General features: G+C 39.0%; 1 protein-coding gene across 1 annotated transcript; it reads left to right on the top strand.

Moving 5' to 3' along the window:
- Positions 1 to 8,901: 8,901 nt before the first annotated feature.
- LOC121168440 (guanylate-binding protein 7-like) lies at positions 8,902 to 25,772 on the top strand. The gene is made up of 9 exons (XM_040998558.1): positions 8,902 to 9,006; positions 11,316 to 11,425; positions 13,205 to 13,401; positions 14,772 to 15,017; positions 15,854 to 16,134; positions 17,674 to 17,886; positions 23,857 to 23,959; positions 24,277 to 24,449; positions 25,230 to 25,772. Exons 1-9 carry the CDS (start codon positions 8,926 to 8,928, stop codon positions 25,404 to 25,406), a joined length of 1,581 nt encoding a protein of 526 aa, XP_040854492.1. The 5' UTR covers positions 8,902 to 8,925; the 3' UTR covers positions 25,407 to 25,772.
- Positions 25,773 to 25,800: the final 28 nt, after the last annotated feature.

Raw genomic sequence — 25,800 nt, 5'->3', positions numbered from 1 at the left:
CAGCTGACAGAGGCTTTTTGAGTCTGCTGGTCCTTATGCCTTGTTCGTTCAAGGAGTCAGGTCTTACTCATTTCTCCTGACCCATCCCATATTCTCAACTCTAGTGATATTATTATTTCTACCTACTTTTCAGACAGTTTACAAATGCTTTGGTACATGTTCAGAGAACCATGTCTTTCGGCTAACTCTCCAGGCGATTATTCTAGATGAGGGTACGTGTGCTCTTTAGCCACCCCATGGTTGAAAATTTGGGTCACCATGCATATACACTGCACACTGCTCAAATAAAATCACAATTTGCACAGGTTCCAATCTGTTCTTGTTATTAATTCCCTCTGATACATTAACAGGATAAAATGCTTTTTTTTTCCCTCTTGCAATTATGTTCTAACCTAGCTCTGTTCATGCCTAGGAACAAAATAATCCGTTATCCTGATGAGCTCTTCCCATCTAATCTATTTCCAATGAACAGTTCTTCCATGCCCAGTAAGCATGTGACAATGCCTTGCTCATAGGTAGTGCTCATGAAACATGTCTGAAAAGAAGTGACCTGTTCAAACGAAATACCCAACAAATAAGTTTCATAGACATTATCCCTTGAAACAAGCAACTTTTTCTTAAAAATGGAGAACTCTCCTTTGGTACATAATGTGTACTTTTTATTAGAAAAATACTTAATATTCATGAACTGATATTCAAAACTCACAGAAAGCAATGAAAAAATGATCTTTTCAAAGAGAAAACTATACCATTAATTTAGGAGCATCACAATATAAATAAATTAAGGATTTGTAAATGCATCTCACAAAACTATATAAAAACTTAAATCACTCTCACCCAATGTTTCCAAAACTTGCATTTATTTATTTATTTATAAGCAATAGATTACCTATTAGGGAAAGAAGTTTGATGGCAGGTAATAAGTTCCACTATTATATAAACATTCATGATGGGGCTATATTTTGGAAGAACAGGGTCTCAGCTATGGAGAAACTGGCCAGAAACTGCCAGAGGCACACATTTTGCATTCCATACACTTAATTTCCTTGTTTGCAAGCTTTGGTGACAATGTGGTTTCGATTCTCCTTTCTGTGACAGCATGATTTCGATTTTCCTTCTCCGCTTATCAGCTCCTATTACAAAGGTCAGGTCTGCTCTGAACTTCTTAAAAGGTTTCGGAGGTGAGGTGCCAGACCAGACCCGGAGCACAACAGCTGCGTGGGGACAGCAGAAAACTGGAACCTGACTATAGAGTCTTGGCCAGGTGAGTGCGCAACAGTGCTTTGACAAGGAAGACCATGAGGCCCAGCTCTGAGTAGGCATGAGAGGACTAGGCTGCTGAGGGACCGTGTGAGAATCCTGGCAAATCCGGAGGGATCCGCGTCTCCATGGGGTTCATAGGAAGCAAGGGGGTGAGCCCCGCGTTCCATCCTGGTGGCAGCAAAGGGTTCTGTGCAGGATATGGAGCGACGGATCCTGTCCCCATCTAAGTACAGAAACTGACGCCCTTTCTGGGACTGAGACCTAAATCCAACCCCTTACAGCACCGTGGTGGTGAGCTCTCTTCCTCCAATCCACCTTCTCCTGTACTCACACCTTTTCTGGCTGCCGCCTCTGTAACAAAGAAACTGCGAGAAAGAATAATAGACTATTTAAATCTTGCAGTTTGACTTGAATTTAAATCCACATTTCATAGTCCAAAGACATCACAAATTTCTGTTTGACTTTAACTGACCAACAGCTTAAAAATAACTACGTTCTGATCATTGTGAGTGCATTCACTTTGAGAATGCATGATCCTTGAAGGAACTTCATTAGAACAACCCATGGAGCTTCTAGAAGCAGCAGGAATGCAGCATTTGCAGGTCAGCCCACGTGACTCTGTGGAACTGGAGTCTTTGGGGCTTTACTGCGATGTAATACAGCTAGCTGTCTTCTCTTACATGCTTGCTTAGTGTTGTAAATTCCATGATTTGTGTTCCAGTGTATCTCCAGGTACCTGTGTCACCCGAGGGAAAACCACTCCTCTATTAAAATAAATCTTGTCATTTACAAAAAAATGTTAATGGAACTGGAGGTCATGTTAAGTAAAATAAGCCAAGCACAGAAAGATAAGCATGCATCATGATCTCAGTTCTTACTCATAGTTGCCATCTAGAGAACTTGACAGCATCATGATGGCTGATAGAGGCTGGAAGAGGAATAGGAAGAAAAATGGGGAACAGTTACTTAGTAGATACCAAGTTAGGGAAATCAGAGTAAGATATTCTGGTGTTATTCACATTTGGGATGACTACAAATGATGGTAATGTACTAAAATTTTTTCTGGAGTAAAAATAAATTTAGAAGAGAACATTTTGAATTATTCTATCATATGGAAATGATAGGTGTTTCAGGAGATAGATACATTTACTCTAATTTGGCACTAAGCAATATGTACATGTATTGAAACAATGCATGTTGTCCCATAAATACATACAGTTTTATATATCAGTTAAAATTTTTAGAAACTTGAGAACCAGATTTTTCCTTTAGAATATTTCAAATTGCCTTGCATTAAAGAAACTTACGAAGTGTTATAAATTAATGTTCCCACTCAAAACTCTTTTTGAAAGATGTATTTATCTTTTTGTTGAAAAGCAGATTTACAGAAAGAAGAAGAAACAGAGATTGATCTGCTGCAATGATCAGAGCTGAGAAGATTCGAAGCCAGGAGCCAGGAATTTTTTCCAGGACTTCCACGTGTGTGCAGGGTCCCTTGAGCCAACCTCGGCTGCTCTCCCATTCTCAGATGAATCAGAAGTCCAGCAACCAGGCACGAACAAGCACGTATCGGCCATGCTACCGCCCCAGGTACAAGGTAAGCCACTGAGCTGATCCCAACTACTCAAAACTCTTAAAGAAGTTACACTGAGTAAAAATACATTTTAAATAAAATTATAAAAGTATAGTATATTTAATATATGCAATATGTAATTATACATAACATATGTATATTCACTAGTATTTTATTTTGTCAGTATTATATGAATAAATCAGAGAGTCATTATTGTTTGATGATATACTGGTAAGAAAATCTGCCTGCAAAGGTGAGATACATCTTCTGGCAATGGTTATATGAAAACTAGGATTTGAACACTGGCAGTCCAAGCCCATGTCTATGTTGGAACACCCCAGGACACCGCTCTGGCCCATCCTTTCTGTTCACTAAAATGTAACAGCTTAGCAGCTCCTATACGACCTGGCTCCTGGATCTTGTTCCTATTGTTGAAAGACCAGAAGTTTCTGTTTGTTCCAGTTAAACGAATTCCTGGACCCTGCGTTTGTCCAGCTCTAAACCTCTGCCACCACCTGTTTTCAGAAGAGCTCTATTATTCAGTTTTGTACTTCTTTGATGATCCTCCACTCTCCTTCTTGTTTGTGCCCCCATCAGTGACTGAATCTGACTCACCAAGGGTCTTGAGCATTTAATTTTTAGATTTTCTCATGTTGGTCTGCATTGACTATCCTGTGTTTAAATTCAGTCCAAACCTGCCTCATTCCTGCTCTCTGCATATTTTCTTCTGAGAGCTTTCCATAATTTAACCTCCTTTCTTTTCCTTATTTGCTTTGCATATTGCCTGTGTTCCCTCACTAGCACAGAGTGCCATGCCATGAGAATTGATACCAATTCAGCTCACGGCTTCATACTGAGCACTTAAACCAAAGTCCAGCAGATAGTAAGTAGTCATGAAATATGTTAAATTAATTAGAACCATCATTTTTCTGGGATGTTCAGATTTTTTTCTGATCACTTTTCTTTTGCTTCATGTCATATTTGGCCTCTACATATCTCAAAATATTAGTATTATTACAGTGGTCACATTAAAACTTCTTTTTGATTCTATTTTTGAAGAACATAGGCAGAGCCTTTCAGAGTTCTTATAAAAGTAGTAAAACAATGTATGAGGCATCTTGGATGAAATGTTTTTCTTTTAAGGCATATAAAACACAGGAAATTGACACTACACAGCTCCAAGCTGAACGTTCATATGCAATCACCTCAAAAAGCTGCCAGCTACTACTTTAGGATCCTTTTTTAACTGAGTGGTTTATCTCAATTTCAGTTTTACAGGACATTCAAATTCACTAGAAAGACCGCCATTTGCCTGGTGGAAAATAAGGATGAACAGCTGATGGTGAATCCCAGAGCCTTAAATATTCTTAACCGGATATCCCAACCTGTGGTGGTAGTGGCCATTGTGGGATTGTGCCGTACAGGAAAATCCTATCTCCTGAATCGTGTGGCAGGACAGAAACATGGTGAGTGTGGGCCTGGGGCAGGGATCATTTGCTTGGGACTAGTGACAACACAAGCTGATCATAACTTATCCAGGGACACTTGAAAGTATGACTCAGTATGACTCATTCTAAGAAGGAAACCTCTTACTCTTGCTTTCAGATTTACAACTTATGCCAGAGATGTCCAGAAAACCTCATACTTTAACCTATTATTGGGTTACTTAATTCTTTCAAGAGATATAGTCAACTAATTCTTTTTTTTCACAATCAAAAAGATTATTTTTTGTTTATTAGAAAGAAAGAAAAAGAGAAGGAAGGAGAGTCAGATAGATATCTTGCATCCATTTGTTCAGTGGGTTACCAGTTGCTGTATCGCAGGGTGTGCCGGAGCAAGAAGCTGTATCAGGAGCAGGGATGATACTTGATTCCAGGCCTCTGGTATCAGATGTAGGCATCCCAAATAACATTTTAATCACTGGTCACCGGTCTAGTTGATCTCTATCACTCTCACCTGCTCACTGTGAGTTTGCTACTCTAATCTTACAGTCTCACCTGCTCAGGAGCTTGGTTCCAGAGATTATTTCTCTCCAAAATCAGTTTTTCCCAAGCAACATGTTCACTTCAAGTAGCACATGCTATTTTTAATTCTTTGTTTTTCATGATGCAGTTCCCTAGGCTCAGGCATTTCACCTTCTGCTCCCCTCTACTATCTTCCCTCCACTGTTTCCCCTGATATTGTAACAATAGTTTAGTCCCTCAGCAACATTCACAAGTCTATAATTCCACTATTTAAGTATATTCTGATATTATAGGTATACAGAATGGTATTAAGTCCAACAGTCTCATATTAAGATACATTGAGAATCCATTTTCATTCAGAAGAAGAGATGCATACAGCGATGTATAATAAAAAGCTGTTGAAAGCTGGATAGTCAGAAGCATGCATGCTAGAATTACCAAATATTCAGTAACTCAATTAGTCTACCATACACTTTATTTTTCTTCCCCTTGTAATAATTTTATTTCCCCTTTCTGTGTTTAGGATTTTCCAAAATGTAAAACATAATATGTAATACATATATACATACAGTTGGTAAATATAAAGTGAGAATCTGTATAGTCAAGATCAAGAAACAAAAAGTTTCCAGCATCCTGAAGTACAAGTGACATCCCTCATACCCTCACTAGTGATTCAATGTTTGGGTTATTGGGGTACCTGTCTTCCACTCTTACTTTAAAAATTTGTTGTACAGCATATTATGCACTCTAACAGCTGTACGCTTGGACATTCTCTGCTTCATTTTGGGGGATTATGCTATCTCTAGTCTTGAGTGTCTTGTTTCACAAAGCAAGAAGTTTCAAGAATCCTTTATGTATCATACATGTTGGTAATTAATTTATTTTTACTTTTTAACATCATGCCATTGAGAATACTATTTCCGTTTGTCATTGGTGAATATTGGAATTATTTCCAGTTTCTGTCTTTCATGAGTGAAGCTTCAACAAATTTTCTTGTATTCATGTTTGGTATATACACGTATTTGTACCTGCAAAAAATACCAAAAGAATATAGTTTAAGATTGGAAAGTGTGTGCATCTCCAGGCTTTCCTGATATATTAAGCAGCTTTATGTGCAATTTACATGTTTACTAATAGTAATAGAGACTATTACACATCTTGTCCAAAATATGGTGATGTGAGGCAAATTTTAAATTTTGGCTGACCAATAGCCAATGCTAGGTTTGAGCATGTTTTCAAATATTTGCCATTGATATTTTCCATTTTGTGAGTCACTCTCTTTTTTTTTTCCTACCAGTTGGAACTTTGGATTTTTGTTTAATTTTTGCAAAAATATGTCCGTTGTTCTATTTGATTTTTCTTTCTTTAATTTCATTTTCCTTCAGAGAGAAGAAGGTGGAATAGGGTAGAGATACATTTAAACAGAAGAAACGTTAGCCAGTGTGAAGCAGAGAGGGCACATTCCAGCAAATAGGAGAGGACAGAACAAAGCAGATGGGTACCTGGAGACCGGGAGACACGGGAAAGCAGCGGACACAAAGGTGTGGTATTGCAGTGACCTGTACCCCAGTGTCATTCAGCCAGTGGCAATCTGAATTGCGCTGGCAGCCTGAACTTCAGCAGCAACATAGTGGGAAAGGATGTTCACTGAGAGCTCAGGAGGTGAACCCAAAGAACCCGTCCTGCTGGTCTGTTTGATTTAACAGGAGCATAGACAGAGTGGCAGATCCCAGACAGGTGGTGTGGGAACAGAGTGGATTTCACAGCTCAGTGTGTCCCCTAGAGCTGAATCAGGTGGCATTTTGTCTAGAGAGACAAAGGCTACGGGACAGAAATGAGCACGCACTGACCAGGAAGTGAACTTATTTCTGGCTCAGTGAACTGCAACGATGTGGCATCCTACAGGTTCCACCCAAGATAGGTGTGGGTAGCCCTCAGACCTGATGGCCAGCAGATCAAGAACTCTAGTAATGGCACATCAGGAGGCTTTTTGTTCAGTGAGGCAAAAATTTAAGTTTGTAGGGATAAGAGTGAGCAGTGCATGTGCTGAACTGGGAGCAAACTCTCTGAGCCCAGTACATCGCACAGGTCCCAAAGGGAAAATAATATGAACTTTGGCATCTTTTGGGTCAAAATAGGTCTGTGTGACCCTCAAACATAGTGGCTAACAGGTTGTGGCAAAATCAGCACCACCAAACAACCTACTGTGTAACTCCTGGTGTCTCCCTAATCCTGGGAACTGTTTGAATAGGAAGTGGGAGAAAGGTCATACAGACAACAGTATAGCCTCAGCAAGGTATCACAGGAGGTGGAGAGCAGTGAGCCAGGAGTTGGGGCTACAGAGACCGTGTTGGAAACCTAACATAACAGCCCAGACCTGGAAATTGCTGGGGAGAGTGGCACAAGTGATTGCAAACAAAGAGCCATTTACCAACTGCAGTAAGTAAAATTGAACTGTAGACCTGTGGGTGACAGAGCTGTCCCAAGGAGAAGAATCTGATAACCAGAAGTACAATGGCCAAGAGCAAAAGAAGAGACAAAGGCACAATGAATATTACTGAAGTCTCCCCTGAAAAGGAGCAAAACCCTTTGCCAATCTCAGAGTTAACTGAGGAATACATCAAGAAAATGGGGGATACAGAATTCAAAACATTTGTTATAAAACTTCTTATCAAAAATGAGAAACACGTAATGTAAGAGTTTAAGGAATTTAAAGAATATGTCACACAGGAAATGAATCAAATGAAGCCTGATGTATCAAAAATGAAGAATACATTGGAGCAAATTAAAAGTACAGTGGAGAATTTCCAAAATAGGATGAAAGAAACAGAAGAAAGAATCTCGGAAGTGGGAAATATTTTCTATCACCAGGAGGAAACAAACATAAAGCTGGAGTCAGAGCTGATAGAACAAATGATTCCACAGCATTATTTTTATTGTTCACTCAGTGTCCAAAAGCAATGATATAAATTTCCTGTGCGCATGGAGTCTGTGGTTCCAAAATTCATTAAAGATCTCAAGTCTGACTCTACATCATTCCATGTTCTGAGTAAAGCAAAAAGAAAAAGGTCTGCTCCCATCATGCTTCATGAGTCAGACTGATGTGGGAGAAGTGGAGTTCAATTTTACTGATACAGATTCTTTCCATTTACTCAGAAAGAATTTTAAGCACAAACATGTATAGAGTGCACAGTATGGCCAAGTTTTTAGAAGACAGTAAAACACAGACACCGTGGGCATGGAGCAGTCTTTTGGGCAGGAAATGCCTTCCATTGGTTACTGAACATGATCCTCAAATAATCTCTCTGAGAATTTCAGTCTTTTTAAATTAAGGCCCATTGCCCTTATAGATCTTTTCCACTTACCCCTGACTTATATCTCCATCCTGAGGCAAAGAACATAGATTTCATTATCAGCTTGAATGAAAGAAAGCAAAATAACAAAATGCGGGGGATGGATGAAAAGTGATTAAAACCATAAAACTAATAAATTTCTGGCAGGACACGAAAGATCCACTCAAAAGAAATTGAAAACACAATGGAGCTACTATTGACAGGAGCACAAGTGGGAAACGTAGAAAATCACTCAGGAAGGGCAATGATGATCTGGCAGATGTTACCATCCCTATAGCTTAAACAGAGAAGCAATGAACAGATGCCAACATATAGTGAAGACCAGAACTTTGAAGGGAGCTGCGTGACAGGGGCTGTGAGATAGAGGAGGGATCCCCTGGAGCACTGTGACTCCCCAGGGTGGAAGTTGGAGGAATGCATGCCTGCCTTCATTCGTGATTCTCCAAGATTGAACTCCATGAGAACTTGGTGGGCAAAAGAGCCTCAGATCAAATGATGTAGGTTTGTAGACATATGAATTCTATTATGTGGCATGGTTTGAGTCTCTGAAGATGAATACCTTTTTAGAAAATCATGCATATATGATGTACATATAATTCGTTTTTCTTTCTGAAATATATATTTTTTTTCCTGAGGAGTGCTTACGTTTCTACAGCATTAACAAATGTAACCCCTGGATATCTTAGTCAACCAGCTGACACTGTTATTTCTCTTCTTTCCTTTAGGCTTCCGCCTGGGCTCCACAGTACAATCTGAAACCAAGGGCATCTGGATGTGTTGTGTACCCCACCCCTCCAAGAGAAACCACACCCTCGTTCTTCTGGACACTGAGGGCTTGGGTGACGTGGAGAAGGTAAGGGAGAGAATGTTCTTATATTTTAATTTGCCACATCACTTCACCATCTGTGTTTCTCTAAACTGTGACTCCAAGAATAGGCAAAGAGGATGAATCTCTTTTCTCAAACTCTTTTAATAACCTCAAGTATCTTGATGTATGTTGAATAGTTATTTTCATTTTTAGTGCTAGAGAGAATGATTTAGCAAATTTGAATATATGAGTTAGTTCTGGGACACTGCTCGAAATAATCCAGATACAAAGGTAAACTAGGTAATGAGCACAGCTGTAGAGACAGGAAATAAGAAATGCAATCTATACTAGATAGGAACAGTACAGAAAGTGGAAAATAAATCTGATCATTTGAGTTAGGGAGGGATTCCCAAACAATAATATCTATTAAACTGTGATACTGATCAGGTTGGATGTAGGAACGGTGAAAATCAAGCTTCTATAAAAAATCTGCTTAAATGATTTCTGGATAAACTGCTTATCATGAGTTTTTAATCCAAGTCTCTGAGCTTTGGGGATGAATTCTTCTCTGCATTCTCTGAAGCATAAGTTATAACATTAAGCATGGCAATGAGAAGATGTTGGATGTTTTACAATATTTTTCCCTTTATTTATGACTGAGTCTAAATTGAAAGATAGAACAAGAGAACGTTCATATCCAGTGTAAAAAGATTGGAGGGATCCACACACAGAAAATCTGAAGTAAATAGATACATAGATAGAAATGTTGATCATTAGTTTGGTATAAATAATATGAACTGTTTTTTTTAAATGGTAAATTATGGTTTATGGCCACCTTCTATTGACCTAATTACATTTGTTAAGAAACTGAAACATGTCAAAAACACAAAAGATACTACTGGGGGGCGGGCGGTCTGTCTGCTGACGGTGTGGTAGGATTAAAGCTTTCCCGTCTTGATATGAGTCTTATAGCCAGGTTCTTCTTGCCTTCCATCATGTATCAAGTAGGATGATTGTAATATCTTTACATGACTGTGAACTGAAAATTCAAACTTGGCATTGTTGTTTTTATGCCTACTTGAAACCTTTATTTTCACATTTTCTGTCTATGAACTCTTTAAAGCTCAGCTGTTTACTGCCTGCAGCAGCAACATCCCAATCACACAGAATCACTTCTTGGTCTGAAATCAGAGTAATTATTCACAGAAATGGCCCTCCATCTCTTCATTTTTTTTGCAAAGAGATTTATCTATCTATCTATCCATCTATCTATCTATCCATTCATTATTTGAAGGTCATAGTTTAGAGAAAAAAGGAAAGAGAGAGAAAAAGATATCTTCCATATAGTGGTTCGTTCCCCAAATAGCCACAACTCCCAGAGCTATGCCAATTCGAAGCCAGGAATCAGGAGCTTCTTCCAGGTCCCCCACCTAGGGCCCAAGGATTTGAAAGATCCTCCATTGCTTTTCCAGGCAATAATTAGGGAGCTGGCTTGGGGTAGAATATCTTGAATACCAACCAGCACCCAAATGGGATGCCAGCACCATATGTAGAGACTTGGCCTACTGCGCTAGGATGCCAACCTCCAATTTTTTTTGTTTTGTTTTGTTTTTGACACAACATTTGGTGGCACTCCTTACTAATAATATCCTATTTTTGTTTACAATTACATGTTGACTGATGTGTTGTTCTTTGAAGTCATCTTCTCGAGGGCAGGAACTGTCGTGGATATTCATATGCACAAAACCAAATGCACAACCTGTTCCAGTAAAGAGCCATTGAGGTGAATTTATAGCATTTTGGTGCTCAGTGCAGTTATTATTGAGAAAATATTTGTAATGGAATACTTGCATGCTTAACAGTATATGTTTGTGTTTAAGCAGTTTATGAAATATTCTATCTACAGTGAGAGTTTCATTTGTTCATCTCAATAGCTAAGTAAACTGATGTAGTATGGGCCTGTTGCGATAGCTTAATGGCTAAATCCTTGCCTTACGTGTTCCAAGATCCCATTTGGCAGCTGATTCATTTCTCAGCTGCTCTACTTCTCCTCCAGTTCCATTTTTGTTGCCCTGAGAAAGCAGCAGAGGATGGCCCAAAGGCTTGAGACTCTGTACCCATGTAGAAGACTGGGAAGAAGCTCCTGGCTCCTGGCTTCAGGTTAGCTCAGCTCCAGTCATTGCAGTCACGTGGGAAGTAAACCACAGATGGAAGATCTTTCTTCTTGTCTCTCTCTCAGTAAATCTGTCTTTCCAATAAAAATAAGTAAATATTTTTTAAAAAGGAAAATTGATGCAATCAATATACCTATAAAAATGAGGTTCCATTTTTAGCATTATGATTGTATTTTCCAGGGAGACCCTAAGAATGACTCGTGGATCTTTGCCCTGGCTGTGCTTCTGAGCAGCACCTTGGTCTACAACAGCCTGGGCACCATCAACCACCAGGCCCTGGAGCAGCTACAGTATCCTTCCAGGAAAGCAGCCACCAGGTGTCACTGTGTTTAGTGGAATGGAATCTGAGACTTTTTTTTTTTATTGTTAATAACATTGTATTATGTGATACAGTTTTATAGGTGCTTAGATTTCCCCCGCTCCTCCCCCAACCCTCCACAACCCCATGGTGCATAACCACAGTTCAAGTTCAGTTGAGATTCCTTCATTGCAAGCACATACCCAGCATTGAGTCCAGCATCTTATTGTCCTGATAACTTTAATGGCTTCTTGGGGAGGCCTTCTCTGGTCTGAAGGCAAAGCTAACAGAGTAAAATCCCGGTCAGTTAAAAGCCCCAACATAACATCAGCAACAATACATAGTGTTAAAAAATTGATTGACATAGTATTGGGTAAGCAATATGTTAAAAATAATGCAATTTTTTGAAACACATGTGTTGAGACAGTATCAATGACAAGATAAAAAAAAAATACAGGTTAAATTAAGGCAAACATGTGGTACCTAACCTTTTGGGATTTGCTCATTTCCCTTAGCATTATAGTTTCCAGTTGGGCCCATTTAGCCACAAAGAACTGCATTTTGTTTTTATTTTTAATAGCTGAGTAGTATTCCATGGAGTAGATGAACCAAAGCTTTCTTATCCAATCTTCTGCTGATGGGCATTTTGGTTGTTTCCATGTTTTTGCAATTACTGATTATGCTGCTATGAAAATAGGGGTGCATGTTGGTTTGTCATGAAACAGGTGTTTTGGATATATTCCTAGGAATGCTATTGCTGGGTCATATGGTATGCAGATTTTGAGTTGCTTAAGTGTTCTCCATACTGATTTCAATAAAGGCTGTACTAACCTTCAGCCCCACCAGCAGTGGAGTAGGGTTCCCTTTTCCCCACATCCTCACCAACAAGTGTCTTTGGTGTTCTTTTTTATGTGGGCCAATCTTGCTGGTGTTAGGTGGTACCTCATTGATGTTTTAATTTGGATTTCCCTTATTGCCAGGGAACTGGAGCAGTTTTTCATATGTTTGCCATTTGGACTTGTTCCTTTGTGAAATATTTGCCCATTTCCCGTGCCCATAATTGAGTAGTTTGTTTTGGTGTTTTGGTTGTTCTGGAGATCTTTGTATATTCTGGAGATTAGCCCCCTATCACCTATGTAGTGTGCAAAGATTTTCTCCCATTCTGTGGGTTGCTTTTTTACTTTGCTGATTGTTTCCCTTGCTGTACAGAAGCTTCTTGGTTTGATGAGGTCCCATTTGTTTATTCTGTTCTCAACTGCTATTGCTTTTGGTGTCCTTCTTAGAGAGTCAGGACCTACTCCTAGGTCTTGCAGGGTATTTCCAATATTTTCTTCCAAGAGTTTGAAGGTTTCTGGATGTAGGTTTAGGTCTTTTATCCATGTAGATTGGATCTTAGTGTATGGTGATAGATGTGGGTCTGTCTTTTTATTTCTGCAGGCTATCATCCAGTTGTCCCAACAACATTTACTGAAGAGGCCTTCCCATTTGCTTGGACTGTTGTTGGTCTTTTTGTCAAAGATTAATTGGCTGTATCTGTGTGGGTTCCCTTTTGGTGCTTCTATTCTGTTCCATTGATCTTCCTCTCTATCTTTGTGCCAGTACCAGGCTGTTTTGATAACCACTGCTCTATAGTATGTCCAGACTTTCTTTATATGAATCAATATTCTTGGTTAAGTATGAGTGGACAGAGAGATAAGCTAAGGTTTTTGCAGCTCGTTTCTAAGATGTGAAATTTGTGGTATGCGGTGTTTTTTTCTTAACTAAATCCCAGCTATGTGACTGAACTCTCTCAGTTAATCAGGACAAGAGCTTCCCCCACATCTGATGAAGCAGAGGACCACACAGAATTTGTGCATTTTTTCCCAGATTTTGTTTGGGCTGTACGGGATTTCAGCCTGGAGCTGAAGTTACAGGAACGCCACATCACGGAAGATGAGTACTTGGAGAATGCCTTGAAGCTGGTTCCAGGTATTTGAATGTAGCCTGGGGGTGGCTTGTGCAGTGTAAAGGTGGGATCAACAGTATTGTCCTTTTGCACTTAAAATAAATGTTTATTTGTGACAACATTGAGGTTTGTGGTAATGGTGATTGATGAAAGGCCATGACTTTTCCAACCATTACCGAAAATTTTCACAGGAAGAAATTTAAACTCCAAGAAGATATTTGGTGCTTTATTTAGTAAATAATTTATTTAATAATAATTTTATTTATTTAATATTTAGTAATCAATTTAAGCTATTCAGTATCATGAAAAGATGTGAGGACTCTGATCAATGCTGTCACATATGAGCCTCATGTATCTTATTACTTATTAGGTTAATTTCTTCCTCCTATACTATTTTGAAAAAAATAGCATATTTCAAAGTTAGTTAAAAAAATCACTATGAAATAAAAAGAGCTAATTTTAAAAACAAATTTCACTTGATATGTTTTACTCTCCTTAGTTGTTTCAACCTTCATAATTACAGCCACAATAGTACAGGGGAAAAAAACACTGCTCTGTCCCTCTAATTATAATGCTGAATCTTCCATTTTTTGTTTAACATCATGGCTTTCTTCAGGCTACATTCTTAGGCAATGTGCTACCATTTTTCTACTCTAAATGTAGTGTGTTAATTGCATTAGAGGAGCAGACAACTAATGACGCTTACTAGATCTATATATCCCGCCTTTCATTCTTGTCTTTCATTCTTATTGTTTATTCTTTCAACAAATAGTTATTTTGAAAAACAATATGGTTCTAAGAATCCTTCTTCAAAACACTGACAAGCCTACAGAAGCTCACTTTGAGGAGCAGTGCTTTCCTCAAATTATATTAAGACAAACTTTATTTTGAAGTTTACTATCATAATGCTGTATGGATTATTGATTCAAAATATTTTCCTTTAATGCCTTGAATTTTATCTATTATCTTACATTCCCCCCAAGATATCTGAATCTGATTCTTTCTTATTTCTATTATACTTTAAGTTCATGTTTCATTTCTGATGATTGACTGCAATATCATAAATATATTTCTGTAAATTTTATTGTCAATTATTAAAAACACTTAGAAATAGTGACTATACACCACAAAAGATGGACCCAGGACCCAAAATAACTATTTTATTTGCAATGGATACATCCCATTCCTCCTAAGAGTGTTCCTTTGAATTAGTTCTATGCAGAAATGGATTCACCATGCCTTAGGTAGATTAAACTAAGACTGCCTTGTAGAATTGTGAAAAGCAAGATTTATAGGGATGGATGCTATAGCAGTGCAAATGCTCTTGAAAATCCCTCAGCTCCTTTGCCTTCAAACTATCTCTTCACTGAATGCCCCTTTTGATATTCTGTAGGAGAGAATCCCAGAATCCAAACTTCCAACATGACTAGAAAGTGCATCAGAGATTTCTTTCCAAAACGAAAGTGCTTTGTCTTTCACCGACCTACAAATGACAACAGTCTGTTAGCTCACATTCAGGACGTGTCAGAAGATGAATTGGAATCCGCTTTCAAGTCCCAATCAGAACAATTCTGCTCCTATATCTCCACTCGTGGAAAGGTCAAGACCTTGGGGTCAGGAGTCACTGTCACCGGAAAGCGTGAGTTTCTTTAGTCACTTGTCTCAAAGGATGTCTCTCTGTGGTTCAGTGTGGTTTGTCAGTTATTTTGTTTATTTCTGTATAGAACTGTGGAAGACATAACACACAGAGATGAAATTTCCCCAATAAATTATCTTTATTTATGCAGACTTGCTGAGTCCTAGTGTATCTCCTGAAAGGGATTCATTAGTGGTGCAAGCAACTCATTAATGATACTATTACAGAAAAATATTCAGGATAAGAGTTTCTACAGGATTAGAGTTTCTCAGTGAGAATACACAAAATATTATAGAAGTTTAGGCCATTCAGAATATAACCAATAGAACATGATCCAATAAAAACTAAGCAATAATTTCAGAAAACCATTTATGCCTAAACGTACAGGACTTTCTTCACAGAAATGGGATCATGTCAGTCTGGCTGGCTTAAAATAACTAAAGCTACTTTTGACAAAGGGTCTAGCATTTCATTTGGAATGTGAGTTCACAAATTATGTAATTTCTTTTCTAATATTAATCTATTTTATCCTTTTTACTTGGAAAAGTGGTTTTCAAGAACAGGTAAGGTAATATTATAGTGTTAATTAATTATAATTTAGCTTTGCAATTTGGTGAATTTAAGAATTAGAATGGAACAGATGAATAGGAAAAACAGTCATGTTGTTGCATAGAGCAGAAGTTATAGGGAGAAATTGAAAATGAAGAACATGAGCAAATGCAGAAGAGGGGAAGATGGAAGAAAAGGGAGAAGAGGGAATTTTCTAGATAAACAGAATTTTGTGAATTTTAGAATGCTAACTTGTAAAGCATGTGAAAATCCTATTATATGTTATTCAGGACTGGGCTGTCTGGTAGAGATGTACGTGAATGCCATCAACAGTGGAGCAGTGCCTTGCCTGGAGAACGCAGTGACAACTTTGGCTGAACGTGAGAACACTGCAGCTGTGGAGAAGGCAGCCACCCACTACATGGCACAGATGGCTGAGCGAGTGATGTTCCCCACAGACACACTCCAGGAGCTGCTGGACGTGCACACAGCCTGTGAGAAGGGAGCCATTGAAGTATTCATGGAGCACTCCTTCAAGGATGAGAACCAGAACTTTCAGAAGACTCTCATGGTACACACTTTAGTGTTTATCCTTCCTGACTCTATATTTCTTGAATCTTGCCTAAAGTTTAACTTCTGACCCCATGATCATCTCCCTACTATAGTAGAAGAGATTTGAATTCTCAAGAATGGAAGAGATCTATAGAAAGTGCTGTTCCCTTTTCTTAAAGGAGGGACATTTTGTTTTATTTGTTTTTTAGAACTACAAAATCATTATAATGTGCTTAGCAGCTTTAGAACTGCACATATTATTATCACACAGTTCTGCAGATCTAGCATCCATAAAAGGTTTGGGTCTTCTGCTCAGTGTAGACAGACTGAAAGATTATACCACGAGGACTTACTGTCATTATGGTGCCGTGGGTTAAGCTGTCTGCAACCTGTGACAGTAGAAAGCCCTAGGAGTACAGTTTAAAGTCTTGGCTGTGTCGAGTCTGATCCAATGTCCTGCTGATTCAACTAAGTAATCTGTACAAGATGATTAAACTGTTAGAACTCCTGTCACCCACATAGAAGATCTAGATGGATTTCTGGTTTCTGATGCATCTGAGGTTGTTGTAGTCATCTGAGGAGTTAATTAGCAGTTGGAAACTCTATTTCTCTTTCTCTCCCATTGTTACTCTGCTTTTCAAATAATTAAATATATCCTAAGAAAACCAAATAAAATTTTTAAAGGTTGATGTTTAGAAAGAAAGGGCTTAGGACTTAAAGGAGGGTTTTTAAGAAGCCCACTCCATTTTTAAGCTAGGAATGTTAATCAAATCTTTGTCCTATTTCTGATTACCCTGATTTCCCTTTCTGACAGGTAGAGAAATCTTCCTTTGAAGGGCTTATAAGTTCGGTCAATGCCAAGTAGGATATTCTCCATTGAAGCCAATGTGTGCTCTGCATCATGATCTGATCACAGGGTGGTAGTCGTCACAGTTTCATACCCAACAACTACTCTGGGTATTGACATCAAATTAAGAAGAGTCATGGAAGATCCCATCATAGGCACCTTTGTTCAAAGTGTATCCTTCAGTCTGTCCAGATCTGAACTAAATAAACAAAAAATTTCCTCAATTTGTACTGAGGAAATCCAGATGGATTTTAACTTTCAAGTCTAAACAAAAAATTTCTTTCGTACATATTCAAAAATTTAAGACACCATTAAAAGAATTTTAAAATATATTGAAATATGCTTGTAAATTCCAAGCAATTTGATGTACCAATTCTAATTTAGTTATATTTCTGCCCATAACAACCCGTATGTTCTGAGGAAGTTTTATTTCCAAACTAAAATTCAATTTTCTGTTATTTAGTCTCAGTGGACCTGTCTCCCTTAATCATCCTACATGTTATAGAACCAGAAAACTCAACTCTTCCAGGCCATCTTTGACAAATATTCAGCCTGTTCCTAGGAGAAATAAGGAGTTCTGCGAATGTTAAAAAACCAATCATAGTCTGTTCCATTCTGAGAGGTCATCTGAGAGCGTCTCTCAAGGGTATCATAGAAACCCTCCCTTCAAGTAACTTCTTTGTAATGTGTGTTCCTAATTTTCCCTGGCAGGAAACCATAGAGAAGAAGAAGGAATATTTCTTGCAACAGAATGAAGAAGCATCTTCCAAGTATTGCCAGACTAAGATTAAGAAGCTTTCCGAGTCCCTGATGGAAAATATTTCAAGAGGAACTTTCTGTGTTCCTCAAGGCCACAAACTCTACCAAGAAGCAAGAAGAAAGGTTGAACAGGACTATAAACTGGTGCCCAGGAAAGGAGTAAAGGTAACAAATTTTAAGGAGATATTGGGCAGGATGGATCAACAGAAGAGGTTCCTGGGGTCTTAGCTTCTGTCTTTAAAAATGGGGACCACAAAATTCTCATGGAGAGAAAGCAGATCATGAAAATCACCACAGTTTAGAACAGATGATGTGAGAGGCTTGGTCCTCAGTGTGATCATGTGACAAGTGAAATGTGGCCTAGTGAGAGGCCCTTAGGTCATGAGAGGCTGCCTTCAAGTGAGATGCAAGTAAGAGTTCTCAGTGGATCCTACGTTCATTTTGCTAAGATCAAGTAGTCATAAAAGTCTGGCGGACACCTGAATCATTCTCTGTCTTTCTCTCTGGAAATATGATTGCTTCATTCTAAAAATTCTGCTGTGATGCCACACTCTGTGACAGCCAGAGCCACCCTTTTCAGAGTCATGCCCTGAAGCTTCCAGAGCTGTGAGCTAAATAAACTTCTTATTAAGTAGCCTGCCTCAAAGAGGTTATTAGAAAATAGAACCAGGAGACCAGCTTGGTGGCATAGCTATCCAGGCCTCTGACTGTAGCGCCAGCATACCATATGGGCACCAGATCATGTCCCAGCTTCACTACTTCTGATTCAGCTCCCTAATCATGGCCCGGGAAGGCAGCAGAGGATAGTCCTTGAGTTCCTGCACCCCGGAGAGAGACCCCTGCCTCTTCACTCCTGGCTTCTAACTTTGAATAGACTCAGCTCTGAATAATGTAGATGTTTAGAGAATGACCAGTGGATGGAGGATCTCTCTGTCTCTTTGTCTCTCTCTCCTCTCTCTCTCATTTTCATTGTCAACCTACTTACAAATAAAAATAAATGAAATTTTATAAAAAGGAAAGTTGAATCGGACTCACTCAGCAATATTTTGACATTTGTGGACTTTTAAAATTCATACGTAGTTATGCATTCCCATACAAATGACAAATATTTCTTTTCAGATTCTTGGGAATCAAGAAATCAGGTGCAGTAGTTTTTATTTTTTTCTCTCAAGTGAACAATTTTTATGCTAAATACAGAAAATGGCTTTCAAGATGCTCATGACCATTGGCACGAACAAATTCATAGTGCATTGGATATGGTTTGAATTTGGTCATCACACTGGCATGCTGATGACGCTGCTGCTGATGACCACTGCTAACATTCACTGCATGTTAATTCTCTATACAAGAAATAATTTATTTTATTGGGTTACCAATTTAATTCCTAGCACACTGTTAAGTAGTTCCTAAATCATCCCTATTATTGTGAAGCACTGAACATTTTAGCTGCCTAAGATCACACAATCAGCATGTAGCTGGGCGGATGAGACTGTTTTTGTACTTAAAGTTATTAAAAACACCTTTTTTTTTTTTTTTGCAAAGGTTCATACTGTTTTCAAAATGGTGACAGCAGTTTATACCCCACCAACAACTGTGCAACATTTACCTTATTTCCACATACTGAGCAGCAGTTGTAACCTTCTGAATCATGAATAGTAGCCATTATTTTTTTTTTATTTTTTGAGAAGGGTTTATTTTTATTTATGTGACAGAATGAGAATAAAAGAAGGAGAGACAGAGAAAGAGGTCTTCAACCTGCTATTCAATGTAAATAAAATAAGCATAAGAGTTATCTATGCCTTGCATGTTTGCATCAATTCACAATAGCTAAGAATGGAATCAACACACACGTTTAGCGACTTACGACTAGTTAAAGTGCTATAAGCATACGAGGTAATATTACTCATCCACAAAATGGATGAAATCCTGTCTTTTGTAACAAAGTGGATACAATTGGAGACCATTAGGCTTAGTAAAATAGGCCAATCTGAAAAAAAAAAATATCATAAATTTTCTCTAATAGAGTCTAAATAGAAGTAATGGATTTGAGCAAAATTGGCATCTTGAGATTTGATTACTACTCTTTATATCTCTTTTCTACACTTGTAAACAACAGTGATCTTTCACTTACTACTTCCTGATTTTTTTTTTCAATTTTTATTGCAAAGTCAGATATACAGAGAGGAGGAGAGACAGAGACGAAGATCTTCTATCCAATGATTCACTCACCAAGTGACCACAATGGCTGGTGCTGTGCCGATCCGGAGCTAGGAGCCAGGAACTTCCTCCAGGTCTCCCACATGGGTGCAGGGTCCCAAAGCATTGGGCCATCCTTGGCTGCTTTCCCAGGTGACAAGCAGTGAACTGGATGGGAAGTGGAGCTGCCGGGATTAGAACTGACACCCATATGGGATCACGGCGCTTTGAAGGCAAGAACTTTAGGCACTAGGCCACTGCGCTGGGCCCCTCTACTGTTTTCTAAGGGCACAATGTTGCAGATTGCCATTCTAGCAGCTGTTAGTGGATATCTTTCATGGTTTAATGTGTGTTTTCCAGATGTTCAGTGCCCCAGCCCTGCCTCCCTTGGCTTTGTGCTCCATTCAAGGAGCCCTGGTTCCTCAACACACCCAGTTCCAGCCGTCCCTAGAGTCATCCTTAGCAGTTCAAACCCCTAGCCTGCCCCACACACGTGGGAGATCTCCCAAAGAAGTACTGGCTCCTGGCTAAGCCTTGGCCTAGCCTTGACCTGCATGGCAATTTGAGGAGTGAACCGGCAGATGGAATATCTCTTAGTCTGTTTCTCCCTCTGCATAACACTACTATTGAAATAAATAGATTCATAAAATAACACTAAAAAAAGCAGGGGGTTAAATCCTGTGCCTTTGAAGCCAAAACCAAAGAACCATTGCAAAGGCTAGTGTCAGATGTCTGTTCCCTTATCTTTTCTTCTAGTCGGTTGGCAATTTCAAGTCTTCTGGTAAAACCTTGAATCTTTAACATTTACTTGATTTTTTTTAAAGATGTAAAATAAAGGGCCTGTCTCACTACCTTACAGTATTCAGATTTCCTAACATAACTTCTTGAGGAAAAACCTTTTCTTCCTGTGTCTTCCTGATACCTTGATTCAAATCAGCTTACCTTTATTCAATCAGTAAGTGACCTTAATTCAAATCAGCGTGTGCCTGGCTTATTTCCTGGCTTTCTGTGCTGCTCCACTGGTTTGTGTATTGGCTTTTGTGATGATGCCAATGGTACTATAGCTTTGTGGTGATTTGTTAAGTCAAGTAGGTAGATGCCTGAAGTTTGTAGTTCAGGATTGTTTTGGCTGCCCAGTGTCCTTTGTTCTAGACATGAATTGCAGGATTGTTTTTGTTATTTTTGCAAAGAGGTCATTATAATATTGATAGAGATTGTGTTGATGCCACATGATACTTGTGTAGTATGGACATTTTAACAACATTTATACCTCTAACCAATGAACATAAGAAACATTTGTTTTACCTCTTCAATTTTTTTCAAAAGTGGTTTGAACTTTACAGATAACATATCTTACACAATTTTGCTAATTTTATCTCCAAGTATTCTATGGCTTGATGCTATTATAATGAGATTGTTTCCTTACTTTCTTTTAAAGATTTATTTATTTTTATTACAAAGTCAGATATACAGAGAGGAGGAGAGACAGAGAGGAAGATCTTCCATCCAACGATTCATTCCCCAAGTGACTGCAATGGCTGGTGCTGTGCTGAGCTGAAGCCCGGAGCCAGGAACCTCTTCCAGGTCTCCCATGCGTGGGTGCAGGGTCCCAAAGCATTGGGCCGTCCTCTACTGCTTTCCCAGGCCACAAGCAGGGAGCTGGATGGGAAGTGGAGCTGCCGGGATTAGAACCAGCACCCATATGGGATCCCAGTGCGTTCAAGGCAAGGAACTTTAGCCTCTAGGCCACGCCGCCGGGCCCAGTTTTCTTACTCTTAAAAATAGTTATTAATGCTATATTTTATTATTTTATATTTTATATAAATTTTTATTTTAGATTGACTTTATATTTTGCAATTTCATCCTATTTGTTAATAACTTTCAGTGTACTTCTGTGTATATTTTCAAAGGTAAGAAAATCAGTAACTTGAACAGGTATTTATGTTTACAGATCCACTACCATGTAATCCACAACAGAAAAGGTTGGGAACAACCTGTGTATTTATTGATGGATGAAGGGTGGGAACAACTGTTAAATACATTTAAACATTTATATACACACATGCACACATATCCAGGCATATAGAGAAGCTCTGCCATTTATGACAATGCAGACATAGAAAACATTATGTTAACAGACAAATACTACATAATTTACTTGAGGAAGAAAACAAAGTTAACATAATGACAAAGAGGAAAATGAAATGTCCTAGGACATGACAGAAAAGGAAAGGTTTGCAGGGGTGGAGGGCATGGTGTTTCAGTCGGCTAATCTGCTGCATGTAAGTGTGGGCATCCATATGAGAGCTGGTTCATGTCTTGGCTGCTCCACTTCCCATCTGTCTCCCTGTTTATGGCCTGGGAAAGCAGTGAAGACGGCCCAAGCCTGGGGCACTGTGTACTCATGGGAGACCCAGAAGAAGCTCCTGGCTTCAGATCAGTTCAGCTATGGCTGTTGTAGCTACTTGAGCAGTGAACCAGCAGAGAGAAGATCTTTCTGTCTCTCCTTATCTCTATAAATCTACCTTTGCAATAAAAATAAATAAATCTTTAAAAAAGGAAAGGGAATACTGAAAAATAATTACATTCTATTATGGAGATGAAATATTTCTGTACAGTTAATGTACAGCAGAGTGAACATAGTTAAGAAACTGCATTATAGGCTTGGAAATGAGCCATGAGAGTGGATCTCCAGTGTCTTAACTGCAAAAAAATCAAAATTACATGAGGTTATAGTTACTCTAAATAGGTTATAGTAAAAGCAACACAAGGCATACATACACACATAAAAGCATCATGTTATACACCTTAGAATGCACAAAATTGCTGTTTGTCAATCGTAATTCAATAATTATGGGGAGAAACCACAGAAGGTATTTTAGGAAAGCCTGTTGCTGAAGGACGTAAGAGTTACAGGTCAAGTAACTGTGCGTATTATCCTAACAGAGGGAACAGCATGAAAGCAGAAGAAAAGAATTTGCAAATCCTGTAAGCAACAGAGGCAATGAGTTGTAGAATTGCACATAAATCAGTCTGGCTCTATCCTGAGTCGGTAGACTACATCAAGGGGACAGGAGATTGAACAGCTAAGAAGGGGACTATTCTGGAAGCAGAATGCATTACCAAAGAGCTTGGCATTTCTGCTCTGGCCTAAGAAGGATCTAGAACCAACAAGCTCACATTTGTACTTCTTTTTTTTTTTAAAAAAAGATTTATTTCTTTTTATTGGAAAGTCAGATATATAGAAGAGGAGAGACAGAGAGGAAGACCTTTGTCCTCTGATTCACTTCCCCAAGTGGCCACAACAGCTGGTACTGAGCGTATCTGAAGCCAAGAGCCAGGAGTTTGTTCCAGGTATCTGACACGGGTGTATGGTCCCCAGGCTTTGGGCCGTCCTCGACTGCTTTCTCATGCCATAGTCGGGGAGCTGGAGGGGAAGCGAGGCTGCCAGAATTAGAGCTGGAGGTCATGTGGGATCCTGGCATGTGCAAGACAAGGACTTAAGTCACTAGGCTACAGCATTTGTATTTTTGCTGAACAATAATTTCTACATCAGGGCCCAGGGCAGTGGACTAGCTGCTAAAGGCCTCAGCTTAAAAGCGTCAGCATCCCATATGGGTGCTGGTTCTAATATAGGCTGCCCCGCTTCCCATCCAGCTCCCTGCGTGTGGCTTGGGAAAGCAGTAAAGGACAATCCAAAGCCTTGGGACCCTGTACCTGCGTGGAAACCTGGAAGTGGCTTTGGGCTCCTGGCTTCGGATTGGCTCAGCTCCAGCTGTTGTGGTTGTTTGGAGGAGTGAATCATTGGACAGATCTTCCTGTCTCTCCTCCTCTCTATATATCTAACTTTCCAATAAAAATAAATCTTTAAAAAAGTATTAAATTTCACATCAAATATTTGGATACCTGATATGTTTTTCCTCCTTCTTGGCTCCCTAGGCAAATGAGGTCCTCCAGTGCTTCTTAGAGTCACTTGAAGCAACAGAAAAATTCATCCTGAATGCAGACAAGGCTCTCACTGACATGGAGAAGACCTTAGAAGGTACAGGGACAGAGCCCAGCTCACAGGAGGATGGATGGGTTGTTTGGTCTTTTCCTATGAATTGGCCAAGAAGAGTTTCTTGAAGCCAGAGTCTTCTACCTAATGTAGAGAACATACTCTGCTAAACTAAAAGTCACAAGAAGAGTTGGGTTGCACATCCAGCTCGTTGGCGCCTTTCTTGCACTTTTTGAAACATGCTCTGGTTGCATTCCTTGTGAGAATTCAGAGCTTCTCTTCCGGTTCCTGCCTGTCTTTGAAAGTTGATTGGTATAGAACTCAGGACTGATTTTCTTTTCTCCTAAATTTTTGTGGAGCAGCTAAGAATACCAAGAGGGAGGCAATGGAAGATCAACACAGAATAGCCCAAGAAGTCATCATCCACGTAAAGGAGAATTGGGAAAAGGAAAAAGAGACCCTCCTGAGACAGCAGGAAAAGCTGATAGAGCAAAAGCTGAGAGAGCAGGAAGAGGTGCTGAAACAAAAGCTGAAGGTGAGTGTGCTGGGGACTGGGAAATGCCAGAAGGACAGGGTTGGTTCCTGGGTCCTTAGAACAGAAAAAACAAATTTGAAGCACAGGTCTGATCCCAGAGAAAATCTGAACGATTAATGTTCCACTGCATCCGCAACTGCATCTGGATCTGATGGAGGATTGGAATCTAGAAGGTTCCAGCACATTCTGTAGTGTCAGATTTTAAGGGGGCACACTTGGCAGCCCCAAAATAGACTGCTAGTTGTTGCTGCTATGAGATGGTCTTATGAAGTACCAGTTCAATAGGACCTTGTTCCGCTAGTGTGTGGGACTCCTGACACAATCTATAGAGACTTGAAAGAAATCTGCCAGTCTGATGTAAAGTGTGGAACACTGAAATCTTTAAATCTACCCATTTGTTTCCTGATCTGCCTGGTGCTTCCTATACAACTAAAGTAAACATACGCTGTTGATCCCAACAAACAGCATCCTTGAAGTGTCAGTACTACACTGTATGCTAGATGAGCTCAGCTGTGCTACCTCAGTAGAACACAGAATTTAACTCAAAATCTGTACCACTGGGTTTCTTTGTGTTGGGAGAAAATTTTGCAAACCTGGGGAAATGGTGCCAAGGAAATCTCGCCAGTGTAAAACCAAGGCTTTCCATTATGCAAATCCAAATTTCTATTTATGCTCAACAGACTCTTCTAAAACACTCTAGAAGGTGGGAAAGTAGGCATGCGTGCTTTAAATACCGACAATAAGCAGGGTTTTAAAGAGTACACTCTTTCCATTTTATAGGTTATAGAAGGAATGCTCAACAAAGAATTAAAAACTATAAAGGAAGTAATTGAAGAGCTAAATCGACGAATTACAGAGTTTGGAAACAATGAAAATAGTGATTTTTTCTCATGGATTCTAAATAATAATGTAATTATTTCAGATTTCTTTTGGAAAGCTAAGAAACTATTTAACTAGGCATTTTTTTAAAAATGAATTTTTAAAAAGCAAGTAATTTAAATAATTTGGATTATAAAGGTCACAGTAAATGCATGATAATTCCTAGAACACAGTTCTAATCAATTTTTTTGTTACTATTATATTAACACAAAACAACAATTTTCAATGTGGTTCACTAATACAATTGTAATAATGTCATCATATTCCTGTGCCTCCTCTCTCCTCTCCCTTCCTTCTTTTCTTTTCTCCTTCCTTCCTTTTTTCCTCTCTCTCTCTTTGACTTTTTGTCTTTTTTATCTTGACTTCCTTCCACCCTACTTTTCTTTCTTTCTTGAGACATGAAAATTTTAATTTGCATTATAATTAAAGCTTGATAATGTTTTTCTTGTTTAAAGTTTGTGCTTATTTTATT

The sequence above is a fragment of the Ochotona curzoniae genome, unplaced genomic scaffold (genome assembly GCF_017591425.1).
Source record: "Ochotona curzoniae isolate NIBS_2020 unplaced genomic scaffold, NIBS_Ocur_1.0 scaffold_1037, whole genome shotgun sequence".
Taxonomy (NCBI): domain Eukaryota; kingdom Metazoa; phylum Chordata; class Mammalia; order Lagomorpha; family Ochotonidae; genus Ochotona; species Ochotona curzoniae.
The sequence above is the reverse complement of the archived record's forward strand: the minus strand, read 5'-3'. Positions and strand labels throughout refer to the sequence as shown.